The sequence below is a fragment of the Rosa chinensis genome, chromosome 3 (genome assembly GCF_002994745.2).
Source record: "Rosa chinensis cultivar Old Blush chromosome 3, RchiOBHm-V2, whole genome shotgun sequence".
NCBI lineage: Eukaryota > Viridiplantae > Streptophyta > Magnoliopsida > Rosales > Rosaceae > Rosa > Rosa chinensis.
In genome coordinates this window covers 41,216,357-41,233,503 of record NC_037090.1, presented here as the reverse complement: position 1 = coordinate 41,233,503, position 17,147 = coordinate 41,216,357, and the positions used below count along the sequence as shown (strand labels likewise).

General features: G+C 37.0%; 1 protein-coding gene and 2 long non-coding RNA genes across 4 annotated transcripts; 1 reads left to right on the top strand and 2 right to left on the bottom strand.

Moving 5' to 3' along the window:
- The first annotated feature begins 8,132 nt into the window (after positions 1-8,132).
- LOC121052320 lies at positions 8,133-15,780 on the top strand. Its single transcript, XM_040517058.1, has 6 exons — positions 8,133-8,311; positions 8,484-8,569; positions 13,981-14,030; positions 14,989-15,063; positions 15,437-15,468; positions 15,704-15,780. Exons 1-6 carry the CDS (start codon positions 8,206-8,208, stop codon positions 15,778-15,780), a joined length of 426 nt encoding a protein of 141 aa, XP_040372992.1. The 5' UTR covers positions 8,133-8,205.
- LOC112195349 lies at positions 9,291-11,273 on the bottom strand. 2 transcript variants are annotated; one of them, XR_002934477.2, is made up of 7 exons: positions 11,138-11,273; positions 10,745-10,820; positions 10,263-10,294; positions 10,029-10,089; positions 9,864-9,920; positions 9,478-9,629; positions 9,291-9,348 (listed from the first exon to the last, which is right to left on the bottom strand). It is a non-coding gene; the product is annotated as an uncharacterized LOC112195349 (long non-coding RNA). The 2 variants fall into 2 exon arrangements; XR_002934478.2 differs by lacking the exons at positions 10,745-10,820; positions 11,138-11,273 and having other exon boundaries at positions 10,029-10,084; positions 10,263-10,292.
- Positions 11,643-12,349, bottom strand: LOC121052351. Its single transcript, XR_005808792.1, has 3 exons — positions 12,328-12,349; positions 11,781-12,115; positions 11,643-11,665 (listed from the first exon to the last, which is right to left on the bottom strand). It is a non-coding gene; the product is annotated as an uncharacterized LOC121052351 (long non-coding RNA).
- Positions 15,781-17,147: the final 1,367 nt, after the last annotated feature.

Genomic DNA, 17,147 nt, shown 5'->3' with positions numbered 1-17,147 from the left:
CCATAATTCTCATAATATTTGCTAAATCAGTCACTTCCCGAAAATCATTCCTCAACTCAATAACTTATGAATGACTATCTCAAAAATCTACTAAAAGCCCTCGGGAAGGAATTTCAATACTAATCTCGTAATCCATAAATAAATCTCGATAAATCAACACTCAAATATTCAAAACATAATTAAATCTCAATTGGAAGAAAATAATAATACTGCATGCGGAATTAATTTAAAAACAAATGTCCACTCACTGTACTATTTAGGCGACCACACAAACGGTTTCCTTCGTCGAGTAGTAGCTCGGTACGTCGTCCTGTACACAAGTATAATTCATGAATAACAATCCGGAAATTAAATACCATTCCCACATCATATCCTCATAAATCACCTATCCACTTCTTCTTGGATTCAATCCAAACTTTACCACCATTACCAATTTATCGATTAAGTATTCCAAAGCGGAAATAAGGGAAAAATACGAAAGTCGGATTCCCATAATCGACACCCGTCTCACTAAAGTTCAGAAATTCCTAATCCATATCAAATCACTCCAAAATCCACCAAAAATCCCATTTACAAACTCTACAACAAATATAGGATTTAACTAGCTAAAAAAAAACATAATATAAATCACTGTTCATACACCGCACTATTCACCGTCGCACTATTCATACGGCTACACTGTTCATGCGGCGGCCAACTCCTCCTCCGGCCACCAAATTTCAACCACAGAATCATCTCAACATTCTAAGCACTTTTCATAACTGTGACCAAGTGAGAAAATACCTTGAAATGCTCCAATTTTGCCGATGAACACAAACCCAGAAATCTCCAAACCCACCAATTTGGAAATCCTTCAAATTCACCTTCCAAACGTGGAAATTCCAACTAGAAGTCTTGAGGGGAGATGATCAGTGACTCGAGGCGCTCCTAATAGAGCTAATTTCACCGCCGAAGATAGCCGGAAACTGGGGAATTTCGCCGGGGAAGCAAACTGCTACAGTAACAATGCTTGCATAAATTCGGGGTTTTCCGGCCAAATCGCCGATACCCACAGGTACCATCGTGTAGAGGAGGAAGAGACGGTCCAAGGACAACTGGAATCAAGTCAATCGGACGCCGGACAGTGAAGAAATCGGAAAAAGAAGGAGAGAGGGCGACGCGGGGGAAGAGGGGGAGAAAATCGGGGAGAGAGAAAATGACGAGTTACCACAGTAACTCGTCCTATTTATAGAAAGTTACTATGAACAGTAACTTTACCATTTCGCTTATAACTTTTGTATACGAACTCCGATTTTTACGTACCACATATGCACGCGCTAGGTTTAACGTCCTCTATAACTTTCATGAAGGAAATTTTCTCAAATTTTGACCCGAACAAAAAGTCCACTTTTAGGGCCCCCTAAAATGTCGAAACGGAGCCAAAAAGTAAATGTAAATGTCGTTTACCCATCAAAAGACTTGTAAACTGGTAAATTTGGGTTCGGGACGTCACACATCAATACAAAATACCTGGAATCTTTTTCCCTTTAACTTACACAGATATTGATGCCCTAAACCCTCAAAGTTAATATACACTCGCTCCATAGAGTTATATATTACACAAGCTTACGAATTAAATTGTCAAAAACAAGATAAAACGTAAATGCTCCTCAGAGCTCACTACAACGAAAGTCCAAATAACGGTGAAGTCACAAAGATGGTTTCCTACCGTAAAGCTGCTAGCTCGCTGCCTCAACCTCGATTTTCCTAACATGCAGGATAAACCCCTACACCGTTTGAATAGTGTACCGGGTTGCCACACAACAAACCCGGTAAGCTTTTGCAAGCCCGTATGAGTAACTCAAAACACACATACACAACTCATGCCAAAAGAGGAGAACAACTCACACTTTAATTTCCTTTCAAATCGAAATAAAAGAAAGCAACTCACACCTTGTTTCCTTTTAAAATGAAACATAGAAAACAACTCACACCATGAATTCTATCAATAAAACATAGAAAACAACTCACACCTTGAATTCTATCAATTGTACCATAAGCGTACCATAGAAAGCAACTCACACCTTGATTTCTATGAGTAAAACATAGAAAACAACTCACACCTTGTTTCCTATCAAATGTACCATAATCGTACCATAGAAAGCAACTCACACCTTGATTTCTATCAGTAAAACATAGAAAACAACTCACACCTTGTTTCCTATCAAATGTACCATAATCGTACCATAGAAAGCAACTCACACCTTGATTTCTATCAGTAAAATATAGAAAACAACTCACACCTTGATTTCTATCAAAACGTTAATAAGGAAAACAACTCACACCTTGTCCCCTTAAAAACCATTAATAAGGAAGCAACTCACACCTTGTTCCCTAAAAATACGTAATGTCATGAGTTGTCAATAACCAATTCCCATTACCCCATGAATTACCTATATGGCAGACAGATTAGAGCTCTAACTGAAAACGTAACCACTCGTCCGGCCAAAGACGTGGTCACCTGAGATTCTGCCCAAGGTCTTAGACCTTCGATCCTCGGGCCGCACTGTCCCTTGGAGCAAAACATCAAAGGAGTCACACTGGACCCAAAATGTTACACAAAACACAACGCTTTTGAAAACAATCGAAATCAACATTTCCGTAATCATTGTTTTCCGAAAAAGCCATAACACCAAAACAATAAAAAGCATCGTTTCATGCATATTGTTTTCATACCCAAATCTCAACGCTTTTCTCAAATCTCAACGCTTTTCAAAACAAATCGAAATAAATCATTTCCACAAATAATTTGTTTTCCAAAAGCCACACCCCAAAACAATAAAAAGCATCATTTCATGCATATTGTTTTCATAAATCCACAAACCACCAAACATATATATTTCACGTAAATATATATCTATATGTAGTTATCCGCTCAGGAATGCCTACTAATACTTGAATACGTATGTATATATACACATCCCATAATATATATATACACACACATAGTCATCTACTCAGAAATGCCACTAATACCATCTATAGTTTGCAGTTAATAAATAACTCTCAAAACAATAAGGGTATTCCCATTCGTGAATGAACTTCGTGAGATTACTCACCTCAGAATCCCGCTGCGTCTTCTATACAGAACCAAACTAACACTATCACCAAGAACTCGTCCAATTCACCTTTTAGAAGCACCTATTCACCAATGATCTCAAATCAGTAACGATTCACAACCAATTTAAGTCCGAAACCCCTATTTTGAACTAAAATCCCCCAAAGTGTCGCCAATCGAGGCGAAACCACATCCGAGACCTTCTAAAGTCTCTGGAATACGTCCACGATCGATGTGACCAAACCACAAGTCGATCGGACGCTCAAATCCTCACGGATAGAATAATCGATCGGTCTGAAACTGCAAAAATCATAACAATTCCATACGAACTCCAAAATTTGCATATTATATATCGAAACGCTCGTATCAACGAGTAGAACATATATAATACCAAAAACAGTTCCTTAAGTGGCCGGAACACCGCCGGAACGCCACCACAGACGGTGGTGCACCGCCGCCGACCAAAAACTCATTATTTCACAAAACTCCCAACATCAAAAAGCTTCTTCTAAGCATGCTTGTGAACTTTCATAACTGGATCGAAGTCAGAAAACAAGCTTAAGGGATCGAAAACTACCTCACAAGACGTGAACAGTAATCCCAACTGAGTTGAACCGATTTCCACGTAAACCGATCAAAACAAACACCATAGATCGATTAGCAAGCCTATTCTGAACTCAACCAAGGAAACAAGAAGCCACGAAGTCGCCGAAGTTGTGTTTTCCGGCCGGGTCCGAAAACTCTAACTGCACCGCCTTGCAACGCCGCACCCGGTGGATCTCGTCACTAGAGAACACCACAGGGACGACCAGACGGAGGAGGCGAACCAGCTGACCAAGTTTCACGGCCAGAGACCGCCGCAGTTCGCCGGAAAAGCCGGGTCGGGTCAGTCGAAAATCTTTGATACTGAAGGTATCGACCGAGAGAGAAAAGAGAGTGAAAAAAAAGAACTTCCGGAAAAGGAAAGTGGAATAATGAAATAATTTCTGATTTTTCTCTATTTATACTAAAATGGAAACTTCTTCCCATAGCCATAACTTCTTCATACGAACTCCAATTTACGTGTTCCACATGTCCACGAACTCGTATCGACGCGCTCTACAACTTTCGTGAAGGAAGTTTTCGAAGAATCCCAACGTTTCAAAAGTCAACCTTTGCTACCCCCCTAAAGTCATACTTTCCGAATAAAAATTCATCCGAAACACTTCCGCTCCATCCACGAGCCACAAAACCATCCAACAACCAAAAATTAGATTCCCGAAAAATCCTCAGAAAATAATTACGAATTTCCGGGGCATCACAAATATGTTTTATTCACGTTGCATGCATCGAGTTTTTAAAGGAATAAATATGGGAAAGTATTAAAGCTTTACTTTCATTTGAATTTCTTACTTATTTATTTTTGTCCACTCACTCTAACGTGTTTTAAGTTACTTTCCCCTGGGCCCTTCGGTTTCAAATGCCCAACTTGCAGGTGAATTAGTGGAGGTCGGGCGTACATGGCATATGAGGCATAATTGTCACTACTTCCGCATTGTAGGATTCCTTGATCCTTTACTCTTCTTTATATATCTTTGTCTATTAGTATTGCTCTGATAACCTTTGGGATTAGTATTGTTGAGTTTTGTGAAAGTGGAGTTGATGGTAATTGAAAGCAGGGTGGCTCCAGGAGTATAAGGTTAGTTTGCCCGAAGTGTTTGTGTGTTTTACAGGTTTTTGGGTAGTCCATTTTAGGGGTGACTCTGCCGAATTTTTGGTAGAGCTATTCCTAAGGTGGGCCCCACAAGGCCACCTCGGATTTCAGGGTGAAATTCGGGGTGGGTCCTGTCATCCAGGATATTGAAACCGAATTGTAATTTGCTCAACTCGAAGCCCATAACACAACGGCTAACTCTGGGATCTCTGTCTAGCAAATTGAGGTCATTGGCTCATATGGGCTGTCCAAGGTGGTCAGAATTCAGGGCTCGACCCATCATGATTCTCAAACAGAACAGAGGAGTAAGGGAGAGAGCTTCGAGATTCGGAACTCGAAGAGCATTTGAGAGCGTGTCTAAGATTGTTAGCCTCCTGAGAAAATTGAAATAAAAAAATTAGGTTTTCAGAGATTGAAGAATTTTATGAGTCTAATAGAAATATGATCAGGAAATGGGAGTGAAACTTTGCGAGAGGAAGGCTCAGCTAAGAGAATAACCGATGAAAGAGAGAAGGAAACGATGGACTGATATATGGAGATGAAGGACTTGAAATTGAAGGGACTGATGACAAATTGAAGCGAGATGGTCTTTAGTTTGCCGAACCCAAACCAACGCCAATCTCTTCAGCACAATTTAAGGATTCAGTAAAAAAATAATCCCAATTTTTCAGAGAGAGATGAAGGAGAGAAAAGGTGAATTAGGGGCACCGCAGACAATTTTAGGCGGAGGAGGACGGTGAAGGACAACAATCTAAATCTAATTGAGAGAGAGAGAGGGGGTCGAGAGGGTTCAAAAACTAAGAAAGGTTGAGATGCCTTCTGTTGAGAGAGAGGGTTGAGAGGATAGCTAGGTTTTGTTTTCTTTCTTTTCCCTTTTGGACACGATGTGGCATGGCAATTAGATCAATTAAGTTGTTTGGTGAGAAACTTCAATTTTTCTCAAGTTTCTCCAACAACAGACAAATAAAGGACCGTTGTGTGAGTGTATGATAACAAAGCAGGTTGGGAGGGAAAATTTTCCGCCTATGCCTACATAGGTTTCATCAAATTCAAACTTTACCGCGCATGCAACGTCTTGCTGATTGCTTCCATGCTCAAACAACAGAACTATGACAATCTGTTGTACAAATTTGTGCATCTTACACTATGTGTACCTAGAGGATTTCTCAAATTTCATACAACATTCTTATACAACAGATATAACAAAAACTGGTGTGTGGATAGTTCAAATTGAGCTCTTTCTGGGAGGGAATTATGCGCTCATTTCCCTTCATGTAGGCCTCACATTCACACAACGGAAACTTCTTAACTCAGCTGTGCAATATCTTTCTAAAAAAAGAGTTTTCAATTTGCTTACATTCACACAACAGAAACATATTTGTACCGTTGTATGATAGAGTTCGAGTTAACACACAACAACAAATTTTAGTTCTGTTGTGTGATGAGTGTTGTGTGTTTTAATTTTTGTAGTAGTGAGGTCAAGTTTTAGTAAAGGGAAAGTGAGAGTATCATACCCAAGGGATTGAGTAACTCTACCCTAGCTAGATTATCATGAAAAGAAACCTAGAAAAAACATGTAAAGTCTACCCTTTTACAAGGTCACAACTTTAACCCTTTCGAAGCCAAAGATCATGAGGATGGTATTAATAATTGTGGTAGTGAACGGCTTTGGTTGATTTTAATTATTATGAAGTAAATTAAGTTGCACAAAAATAAACTAAACAAATAAAAATAGAGACTTTGGTATAAGAGAGAAAGAGAGACTTAGACATCACACCTAACCTTACTCATGCACATAATGTAACCCCAAATTAATGTAACAACATGCTTTGATAAATTTCCCCTTAGTGCTTTGGTGAAGCTACCAAGAAACCAACTAGTCATGCAATTTAACAATCTCTTCCGAAGCAAAGCTAAATTACACAACCTTTATACCATTCAAGCCTTCTAGATCCTAAATGGCCTATGGTGCCGTAAGTCTAAATTCTTCCGGAACCTAAACTCACAACATCATGCTTTAATTTCAATGTAAGAAATTCAAGCAACTTAGTTCTTCCAGTAGGAATAAGCTAAGCCACTACCTATTTAGCTGCACATGCTCACAGAATCAAGAGTTTATCAAGTGCTACACCAATAACTTAAACACACGACACTTTTTGCACAACGAAAAAAAAAAAAAATTGTTGTGTGATGAGAAAAAGTGAATCATACAACACATTTACAAAACTTACATTGTATAAGGTGGTTAAAATTCTAAACTTTTAGCTAGAAGTTCATTGCACAACAGTTATAAGAATTGTTTGTCGTGTGAATGCAAAAAAAAAAAAAAAATAGCAGCAGATTTCCCTTCTAGCTTGACTCAAATTTGGCTCCAAATTGATACTCCAAAGTACAACATGATAGTTATATCTATTGTATGAGAGTAGCATGCAAAATATCATACAAACATTTTTAACTTTGTGTTGTATGATCAAGGAATATATATGGGGAAGTTTTGGATGTGCCTAAATTTGCTCCAAAAAGGCAGTCATTCCCCCCAAGACCTACTAATTTTGATTGAGATATATCTAGTGATTGTATGATCCCACAACTAAATTATTTATTTATGTTGTCTGAATGAGTAATATCTAAACCTAGCGCCAAAATTTTTACTTTGATTGCATAGCGGGAACTTTCCCTCTTCAAAACCTCAGCTCAAGTTTAATTTGTACACAATCAGACAACATAACTTGGTCCATGTGTTGTTTGATTCATAAATACAAAAGCAAAGACTCTCTTTGCTTTGAAAACATAACTAGGGCTATTGATTGACTTTGTCTCCTCAACACTTTGTCAAAGTAGCTGTTTTGTCAACACTCAACAAAATAAGTCTCCCAGCTCTTTTCTTCGAGCAGATCCTCAAAACAACTCTTTTCTCCTGAAAACACCATCAAAACACCGTTGATCTCTCATCAAAACACAGCTCTATTAGAGCAACTCCAACAGATTCCCTATATTTTGATTTTTCTCTACTTTAAGAAAAAATGAGCCTCTTTTTCTCCAATAGATTCCTTATAACTATCTCTATTTTAGGGAAAGTGAGGAGAGAGAAAACCAAATTCCCTATATTTACAGCAAACTCCAAAATTTTAAAGAAGAATATGGAGATTTTATAGATTATTGTAAACTAGGGAATCTGTTTGGAGTTGGAGAAGAAAAATAGGCAAAAGGTTTGACTTTTGCTTCTCTATAATACAAAAATTATAGGGAAGCTGTTGGAGTTGCTCTTAGGGGTCGACTTAGTTCGAGTAGGGGTTCTATTACTCATCGATTAGGGTTCGACTCAGTTCCTGCAGCGTTCTACTCATCCATCATTGTCCTCATTGATTAAAGTTCCATTTGTGGATTCTTCGCACTGGAAAGGAGGAGGAGGAAAATGGGGTTTCAATCTGCTAAGATTAGGGTTCCATTTGTGGGTCATTCGATTTGTGGATTTATGGGCTACTCGATTTGGGGATTTGTGGGTTTCCCGGCGATTCTTGGTGAGTCAAATTTTGATTTGTTTTGGTGAAGAACTACGTTTTGTTTGGTTTTTAATCTCGATTATAACCACGTTTTGTTGGCTAGTCTTTGGCTTAGTAGCTTCAAAATCTCATCTTGCTTTGCTTATTTGCTTTCATTGATAGAAAGAATCTTACTTTGTTCTATGCACAGCTGGTTTGCCTTATTTGCAGAGAATCTGCAGCAGACCATCTTCTCCAACCATTCCAAGGCCTCTTCATCACTACTTTCAACAATTGGTAATTGCAATTTTTGTGCTTTCTTCCACTCAGAATCCAAATCCTCTTAGTATTGTCTTTGCTATTCTCTCCCACAGTTCTCGCCAAGTCCCATCGCCCAATCTCTGTATGTATTCCCACTACTACAAAAACATGATTTAAGGACATTGAAACAGTGTCCTTAAATGCATACAAGGACTCTCTAAAAAAGAGTCCTCTATCTAGGAGTCATTGTAAGTCTCAAACAAGGACACTGGAAACGTGTCCTCTTTTCTATACGAGGACACAGTTTGTGTGTCCTAAAAACTCTGGACGTGGTGTCCTTAAATCTATAAGAGGACACCTAAATCGCATCCTCATATTATCTAATATGTGTCCTCTTTTCTCTACTAGGACACACAAAGCATGCCCTAAAAACTCTAGAAATGGAGTCCTTAAATCCATGAGAGGACACAAAAAAATACATTCATATGTGTCCTTAAAACTAAAGCAGGACACTTAAAAAGAGTCATGTATAAAAAAACACCATGTCCTTGAATATGATACAGGTCATTGAAAAAGTGTCCTTAAAACTTCCAAAGAATCCAAAAAAAAAAAAAAGTAATAAAAGCAATCTTCCTCCAATTATACACCACCAAATGCATTATTAACTGAACCAATATTAAATATCCGTACATATACAAACAAGTTTCTAAAGTGTAAAAAATTACAATTCCACAATTCTAGTCAAGTAATCCAACGAACTGCACCTTGTAGGTTTATAGTTGCTTAATCTAATTCCCAATATCTTCAATCACAACCTGATAAATATCAAAGAAAAAAAAAAAAAAGATTAAAGAAACCAAAGAAAAGAAGCACCAGCAACACATTGCCAGGTAGACTAAGCTAAGCAATAAATGAATGAAGACATGAGGGGAATGAAATGTTACCAACTATCAAACTGAAGGCAGAATGAGAGCTCAAATGGAGTTGCATGCATATTGCTTAGTTGTGGTGGTTGGTTCAGGGTCTTGCAAGCATATTGCTTGCCAACTATCAAACTGGTGGTTTTTCTCTAGTGTTTGATGGTGACAAGCTAAACCTGCAGATTGCTTGGGTTCTTTTATTGTTTGTCAATAAGAATATATTGTTAACAATTGCATGCATCAACTATTTTATATTATGTTTTTGTTAAAGCACCTTTCATCATATTAATCAAGATAAAAATTAAAAACACAACGTTGTGTTATCAACGAACCTCTTATGCAACCATACATAATAAGGAGAACTAACTACTTAATCATTCAAAGGGGAAAAAAAAGAGATGGAAGCAGACCTTCATGGCTTTAAGTATCTAATCATCTGCTACTCAAAAGCCTTGATCTTTTATTTCCTGCAGGCACATATGTAAACGAAAAAAGGTAACTGCATTCAGCATTGATCCTTAGTTCATTTACATAATCTCAAAAACATAAACTCATTAAGGATTAGTGATACTAACCATGAGCCATGGAATCTGAACAAATAGCTATATTCAAAGCAACCACTGGTATAACCCTGTCCTGTGCAAATCAGTAGTTGATAAATAACAGGAAGGGACCAGAGAAAACTGAACTTGAGATTACAATTTATCCCATCAAGCCTCAAGGCTCAGAGGTAACCAGGCTTGATGACTTGGTACACTTATAGCATAAATCAATAAGCCATAATCAAATACAAACATTCCTTACTTTACCTATTATAAAATCTTCAAGTAGAGCACGCGTTCTGCCACAAAAAAAAAAAAAAAAAAAAAAAGAACAATTCAATAGAGTAGAATAGCATAATTCTTGTTTCTTTTACTACCTACTTTATGTAGTCATAAACACTATAAAACATATCAAAATATACAAGGTAAACTTGAGAGAAAAATACAAACACGTATATAAATGAAAGCTCTGAAGAGGATAGATACACAAAACTTGTAACTCAAAAATGAAATGGCAATCGCAATAAAGGATGTGAGCTGACCTCAAATCCAACTGCAAGATACATTGACTTGGGCTAAGATGTAATAGACTGTCCTGGTCAGAAACATTTAGCATATCAAGATGGTGTATAACTTCCAGCAGAGGATATTTTATATATATATATATATATATATATATTGTCCACAGTATCAATATGTGTTATCTACTAACCTCTTATGCAAATATGAGCAATGTTTCAATATTGTACCTTCAATCCTTCAATACTAATGTTCTCTCATGCAGTTCATGTTTGCCGCCGCCATTAAGTTTCAAGGTCATGTTCTCTAAAATACCACATTCATGTTTTCTGAATCACCACATTCATGTTTTCTGAATCATGTGAATCCTGATTAACAAGTTCACATGCTGGCGTATAATTAGGAAACTAATGTTCAAATTGCATTCTACAAAAAACCTAGATACCAAACATATAAAGTTGGGGCTTGTAATTAAGAAAAGATCTATTTTCTATAGGAATCTCTCACGCAAAACAAGAGGAAATAAATTCAATGAATTATATAAATTTCATTAAGGTGCATGTTCAGAGAAAGAACAGTTAAGAAAACTAGGTTTTGCCATTTATGAATCATGAGGTTCATACCTTTGACTTATGTCGATTAGCAGCAACAACTTGGGAAACTTTACTTGCACTCAATGAACTTGCATGAGCCTAGTTAGCGCCTTCAACATTTACAGGGTCATCATCAAAATCATCATACGATTCAGCTTCCTGTTAAATTCTAAGTTGGTTGAATTAGTTCGCACAATGGAGGAATGAGTTAAATTACAAAGTATAAGAGTAAAGTCAAATCCATTTAATGGTTTCAGATGTTTCTGGGTTCAGTTCTTGGAGTGATGGAATTGAAAATACCCTTCTACTTCAATTTTTCCTCAAGGGCAACTCTTACTTTCAACATTTTCATGCTCTGTAAATCAAATTCATCATTCTGCCACATAGTAAGAGGTCTACATCAGAACCAAAGATATCACAACTAATGAGCTTTGTGAATATTAAAATAGTTACTACATTTCTGCTACCATGATTTCAAAACAGCAGAAGAGACGACAATTATGCTCCAGTGCCTCAATTGTGGCAGTTGGTTCAGGGTCTTGTAAATATCTCGAAGAGCTACTACTGATAAGGCAGCAATATATAAAATCAATGTTCTGAGTCATCTGACTATATGGTAGCCTTCGGTATATTACAAAATAATTGTTAAAAAACTTGCACTTTTTTCAGTCACCTGGAACTTTCATCAAACAGGTGGTGTGCATGACTTCCTTGGCTTGATAATGGAAATGAATTTCTTTGAAAGTGGTAAAAACCGACAACCTGGATTATTAGACAATAACCACTACATCTCTTTTAGCGTCCCATTTACTAATGCACCAATCATTCCTCCAATCATCATTGTTAAACCGAAAATTGAGTACTAAAACGATCACAAGAAAGTCCATCAAATGCAAAAGAACAAAAGAAACAAAAAATCTGAAAATTCTAGTACTTACTGCTGCAACAGTAAGGCCCAAGTCTTCCACAAATCTTGATCTAGCAGATGATGAGTATCCTATCTACAAACTAAATTTATAGCGCTTTAGGACCAATGCATAAACAAAGAAGTAATGTTTACTATTGTATCTCCTTTCTTTGTGTATGGCACATTTAACCTAGACCAACAACTTGATGCAGCAGAACATACTTATCAGTACACTAACTCTCCTTTCATCCTAAAATATGGTAATATTTGGCAGAAAAATGTAGAATTTGAAATGTGAATGAGAATGACTTACAGCACATCCATAGCTGAAGGAACCACAGAGAGCGACCAATGTACTCCGAACCACAACACCTGAAGCTCTATTGATATTGGATTTTGACCCTGATAGAGCTAGTAGCCCCTCTTCTATGGCTTCTCTGTGCATCAGAAGGAGATAAGTAAGAAGAGTGGGAGTGCAATATTGTTTTATAACGAGAGAATATGAAATCCATCTCATTGTAGATAATATCCATATTATACTATGAACCTGTTTGTTTAGAGACTAGATCTATAGTCTCCATATAAGACAACTACACACACATAATTCCACATTCTGAAACCCAAAAATTCCAACTAAAACGTTTAAGACAACTACAGGCACATAATTATAAAACGAAATTACTAAACACACAGCGAGCTCTAGAAAATTAAAAGAGATAGTTAAACACAACAAAGAAAGCATGAAAATGAATCCACTAGCCTGAGGAAAGGGCGTTTGAGCCATTGTCTCCGTCATCCTTAGCTGCTTTCTGTAATCATAGGCAAAATTCATAGCATTCATTCAATAATATGTCTCAAACTTCCAGCAAGAAAAAATTGAAACTGAGCTCAAGAAAGCAATCACTTACAGTCTGTCCCAGAGAAAACAACCAGTCATTTCTTATGCCATCGTCCCTGTCAAGCACACAAAAACTCGGTAAAACCGAACAATCACAGAGCCTTACTGCCTCATAAAACCCAAGTATTCGGTGGAAGAGAAACAGAGGCGAAGAATTGCACCAGAGGAAGACTTCGGTGAGCTTCAACAGAGATCCGAGAGCTCTTACACCAGGCCCTTCGTCTTCAGCTTCAACCATCTCAGATTCTCAGGCTTTGAATTATTCGGCGTATACATGATCGAAATCTGATAGCTACTCCATACGTATACTCTTTGCTGCTGGGATTAAAATTCACTCCTGACAATCAAATATTAGTTCATTCTCTCACAAAGCTTCTCCAAACTTTGTAACACACCAGAACATTCAACCCACCAAAAAAATTGGGATCGAGTAATCTCACCTTGTACTGAAATTCTTCCCAGAATCTGTCAACCCAGAGTATGTCTCACACCGAGTAACCTCACTATGACTTGAACCCTTGTTATGAGTCGTCGTCGTCTCCTCCGCCGAGTCGAATCAGATCGAATCTGCTTTCGGCTCGAGTTTCTTTCTTCTTTTTTTCTATCACAACTAAGAACTGGAAATGGAGTGAGTGAATCATCTTTCTCTATTTGGGCCTTTGGGGAGGGTTTCAATTGAAGAGGGAAATCGAAAATTGGGGGAGGAGGGAAGTGAAATTGGGGGAGGGAAACGAAAATGCAAAGTATAGCTGCAGCGCCGCGCATTTTCTAATTTCAATATTTTAATTTTTCAGTTGGAGCCCAATATTAGGACACGGCGTCCCCTAAATCGAGTGTCCTTGAAAGACTCTCCACCCATTCAAAATTTGCAATTTAACATTGTGTGTCCTTAAAAACCTTCAAGGACTCCACATAAAATATGTGTCCTTGTTTGATGTCCTTAAATCCCTTTTTTCTAGTAGTGTCCAAATGCCTCCATCTCTTTTTCTCTGTTAATTTACCGTGTTGTGAATTTTTGTTTACGAATTCTGAATTATGGCTGGGTTTGTGTATGTGGGTACTTGACAAGACATTGAGACAAGGCAGAAGAAGACCCAATGTTATGCTGATATTGAGAGGTACCCATCTACAATATCCTTCATCTCTTTGCATTTTCCTGTCAATTTTTTTTCTTATGGCTTCTGTGTCAATTGTGGACTTCAGTTAAACCCATTAGATATATATGAGGTTTTAGACATAACTCTTTTTAGTTGGTTTCACTTGCTATAGCATGTAACTAGACTGGAACACAAGTGGTGTTTTCCTTAGCATATGGTTCAATTTAGAACTGCCAGCATTTAACAAAACATGTTTTACAAGCTTTGAAACCTAAGCGATTCTAGTCCTGATTCAAGAATGCAACACTCTCGATACAGAGGTGCACTCCGAGGTCTCCGACCAGGTTATCTTCTTCATCTTTCTCTCAATTCTTGATTTCCCCTAATCTGTTCAATTTCATGAATTTCAAAATCTAATCTTTAGGGTATGGTTTTGTTCAATTTGTCATGAATTTGTGTTTTGATTGGTTTGGTTGTGTTTTAGGAAGGGAGGAGGCATATATAACTGTTACGAAATTCATTAAGATATGACTGCACCCAGGACTTGCAGGAACTTCATCAAGCTCTCTCACAGAGGCTACTACAACAATGTTAAATTCCACAGAATCATCAAGGTTTTATCGAGTTAAAATTTGGTTATTATAAAGTAAGAATTGCTTTGGGGTTTGACTGATGGTTGAAATTGGAATTGGGTACATTGTGATTACACGTTTTCCTGTAATGGATTTGCCCCATTTTTGTTTTTAAGAATTATTTGCATGAGGCATCAGTTTAAGAAATCATCAAAAACAATACTTGCCGTAATAAAATGAATGCCCGATTTTCTCTTAAGATGAACAACGTAGGCTTCAGACTATTTACCTGGAATTTATTATCTTGTAGGAAGAGCTCAGAGCTCGTAATCTTTTCTATGCTCTTTGGGTGCCTAATCTATTCATGAAAAGGGTTGGAAATAATGAAAAGTGGTTTGTCCTAATAGTGTCCAGGTCTGGGAGATTGCTAGGATGAAAGCTTCGAACAACTTTGCACTCATTATGAAAGTGACTAATACCAGGTTCGATATTAACATTCAGCATTTTTTTTTTGTTATGAATAGCTTTATATTTATTCTTGATTGCTACACAAGGTAAGGCCAAAAGAGTTGTATCTTCCCAACAACTTTGGTATGAGGTTTTGAAATCCCATATTAAAACAGGAACTCCATACGTGCTTTTTACAGTGATTTCTTAATAAAAAAATGAATTCTTCATCTATGTGCTTTTTATTTCTATAGTGTTTTGATTGTGTAATCATTGTCTTCTTAATTAGGATACTTGCAATAAGCAAAACAATCAACAAAATATGGAACCATAAAATGCTCAAACGATTTAATGGAAGCTTTTTGTTTATGTCTTTTTTGTTGAGTGGTTTTTGGTAAATGTGTACAGAAATGGATTGGAGAATCTTGCCTCAGTTCTCTGTTAGTAGTGGCTTCTCATGTCTATATCTTAGAAGCAATGCCACGATAGGAAATTCAAGTATTTGACACAGCCCAATGTTTTCTATCCCAATTTTGTGCATTGAAATGACATTTTTAAGTTTCAATTTTGCAAAAAACAAAGTAAGAAAAAAAATGGCAGTATGGTTTATGTCAAAAGGGATGGTAACCTTCTGTTCTATTGTTGTTCTAAGCTATAGTTCTCCTTCTGTGACAGGGTCTGTGATGCTTTGGTTAATCCTCTATTTAGGTCCCTCTAAGTTTGTGAAACTTGGTAGTGATTTAGAGTCTTAGAACATTTGCACACTCAATTTTTAGCAGATAAACGATGATTATACTCATGGTTTGCTGCTTCCATGACTTCTTCACTTTTGTCATGTAATAGGACTTTGATTCTTGCTTTTGTAGTTGAATATCCATGTTTATGATTCTAGATGTGTTCATGGTTTATGATGTGAGGTTTAGTTACCTGAGTTTTTGTAATGGCCAATGCTTGATGAGTTTGGTACTTTAGTGCTTTTATCAGATTAATTTGGTCTTGTTTGAGTGTGTCCAGTGCGTTAATAAGTCTGACTTGTTTAGTGAAATTTCAAATATTGAACTCTTTGGTTCTAGAAACTGTAGAGGTTTTAGGAATTAGGAACCATAAAATGATTACACCAGAAGATGATAATTAATTGAGCTGTGATTTTTGCTTAAGAGTTCTGCTATTTCTAATTGCTATATCTGCCTTTATAATTTATGATATATAACTGCATGAATCATGATTATTTCACAATCTCAGTTTATACAAAAGTCTTGTTGATTTTTTATGATTTCCTTGCCAAAGTATCTTCATTTTTTCTTTCATTGATGGCTTGCAGATCATGTTGTTCAAGTAAAGGACGGTGCATGTAGTTGATATTGGATAAAGACAGGTGGGGAACTAGATTTGATTCCATGGCTAAACAAATCAAAATTTAACTCACCAAGAATCGTTTCGACTTTATAGGTTTGACACCATGGCTGCACAGACTAAGTTCCGGGAATAGTGGGAAGACAAGAGTTTGTATCAATATGTTGGCTGTAGAAACCAAGTTCCTGCACACACTATATGTGGCATGTTTAATTTGGAACAACGTAGTTGTATCAGCTTTTGATGTCCCAAGTAGATGGCCATGCATTTGAATACTTTTCTTCTATTAATGGTTGCTTGGATGATTGGGAAATACTCCCTTTTAACATTAGAGATATATGGAATGGGTTTGATTACTCATTTGAGCATTTGCAATGTGTTTTCTTTCCAATTTATCAATGTTCATTAGGTAAAATGGAGCTATATATGCACAAAATATAGCAAATGAAAATGATTGTACAACAGTTTTATAGTGTGGCAATCCAACGTTGTCTGAATACAAAAATTGGGTCATTTACTCAATGCACTCTTTACATATCGCACAATGGTTGTAAAAAAACTATGTCTTCCGATTTTACAATCACACAACGACAAGAACTGAATTATGTTGTCCAAGACCAATTCACCCAACAACCATAGTGTACAACTGAAGTGTGATGGTATATCAAACGACGGTGAAATGAAAAAAATATTGTCTGACAAGGGTGATAGGAGCAAAAAGTGTGTCAATATTATTGAATATGTGCCCCATTTTAGCTTTGTTTCT

Bases quoted from the DNA above. Each gene is read 5' to 3' on its own strand.
- LOC121052320 (XM_040517058.1), top strand. From the start codon at position 8,206: ATGGGGTTTCAATCTGCTAAGATTAGGGTTCCATTTGTGGGTCATTCG. The intron at 14,031-14,988 runs GTACCCATCTAC...TTGTCCTAATAG, and splicing joins TGTTATGCTGATATTGAGAG to TGTCCAGGTCTGGGAGATTG. The intron at 15,469-15,703 runs GTTAGTAGTGGC...CTTCTGTGACAG, and splicing joins GAATCTTGCCTCAGTTCTCT to GGTCTGTGATGCTTTGGTTA.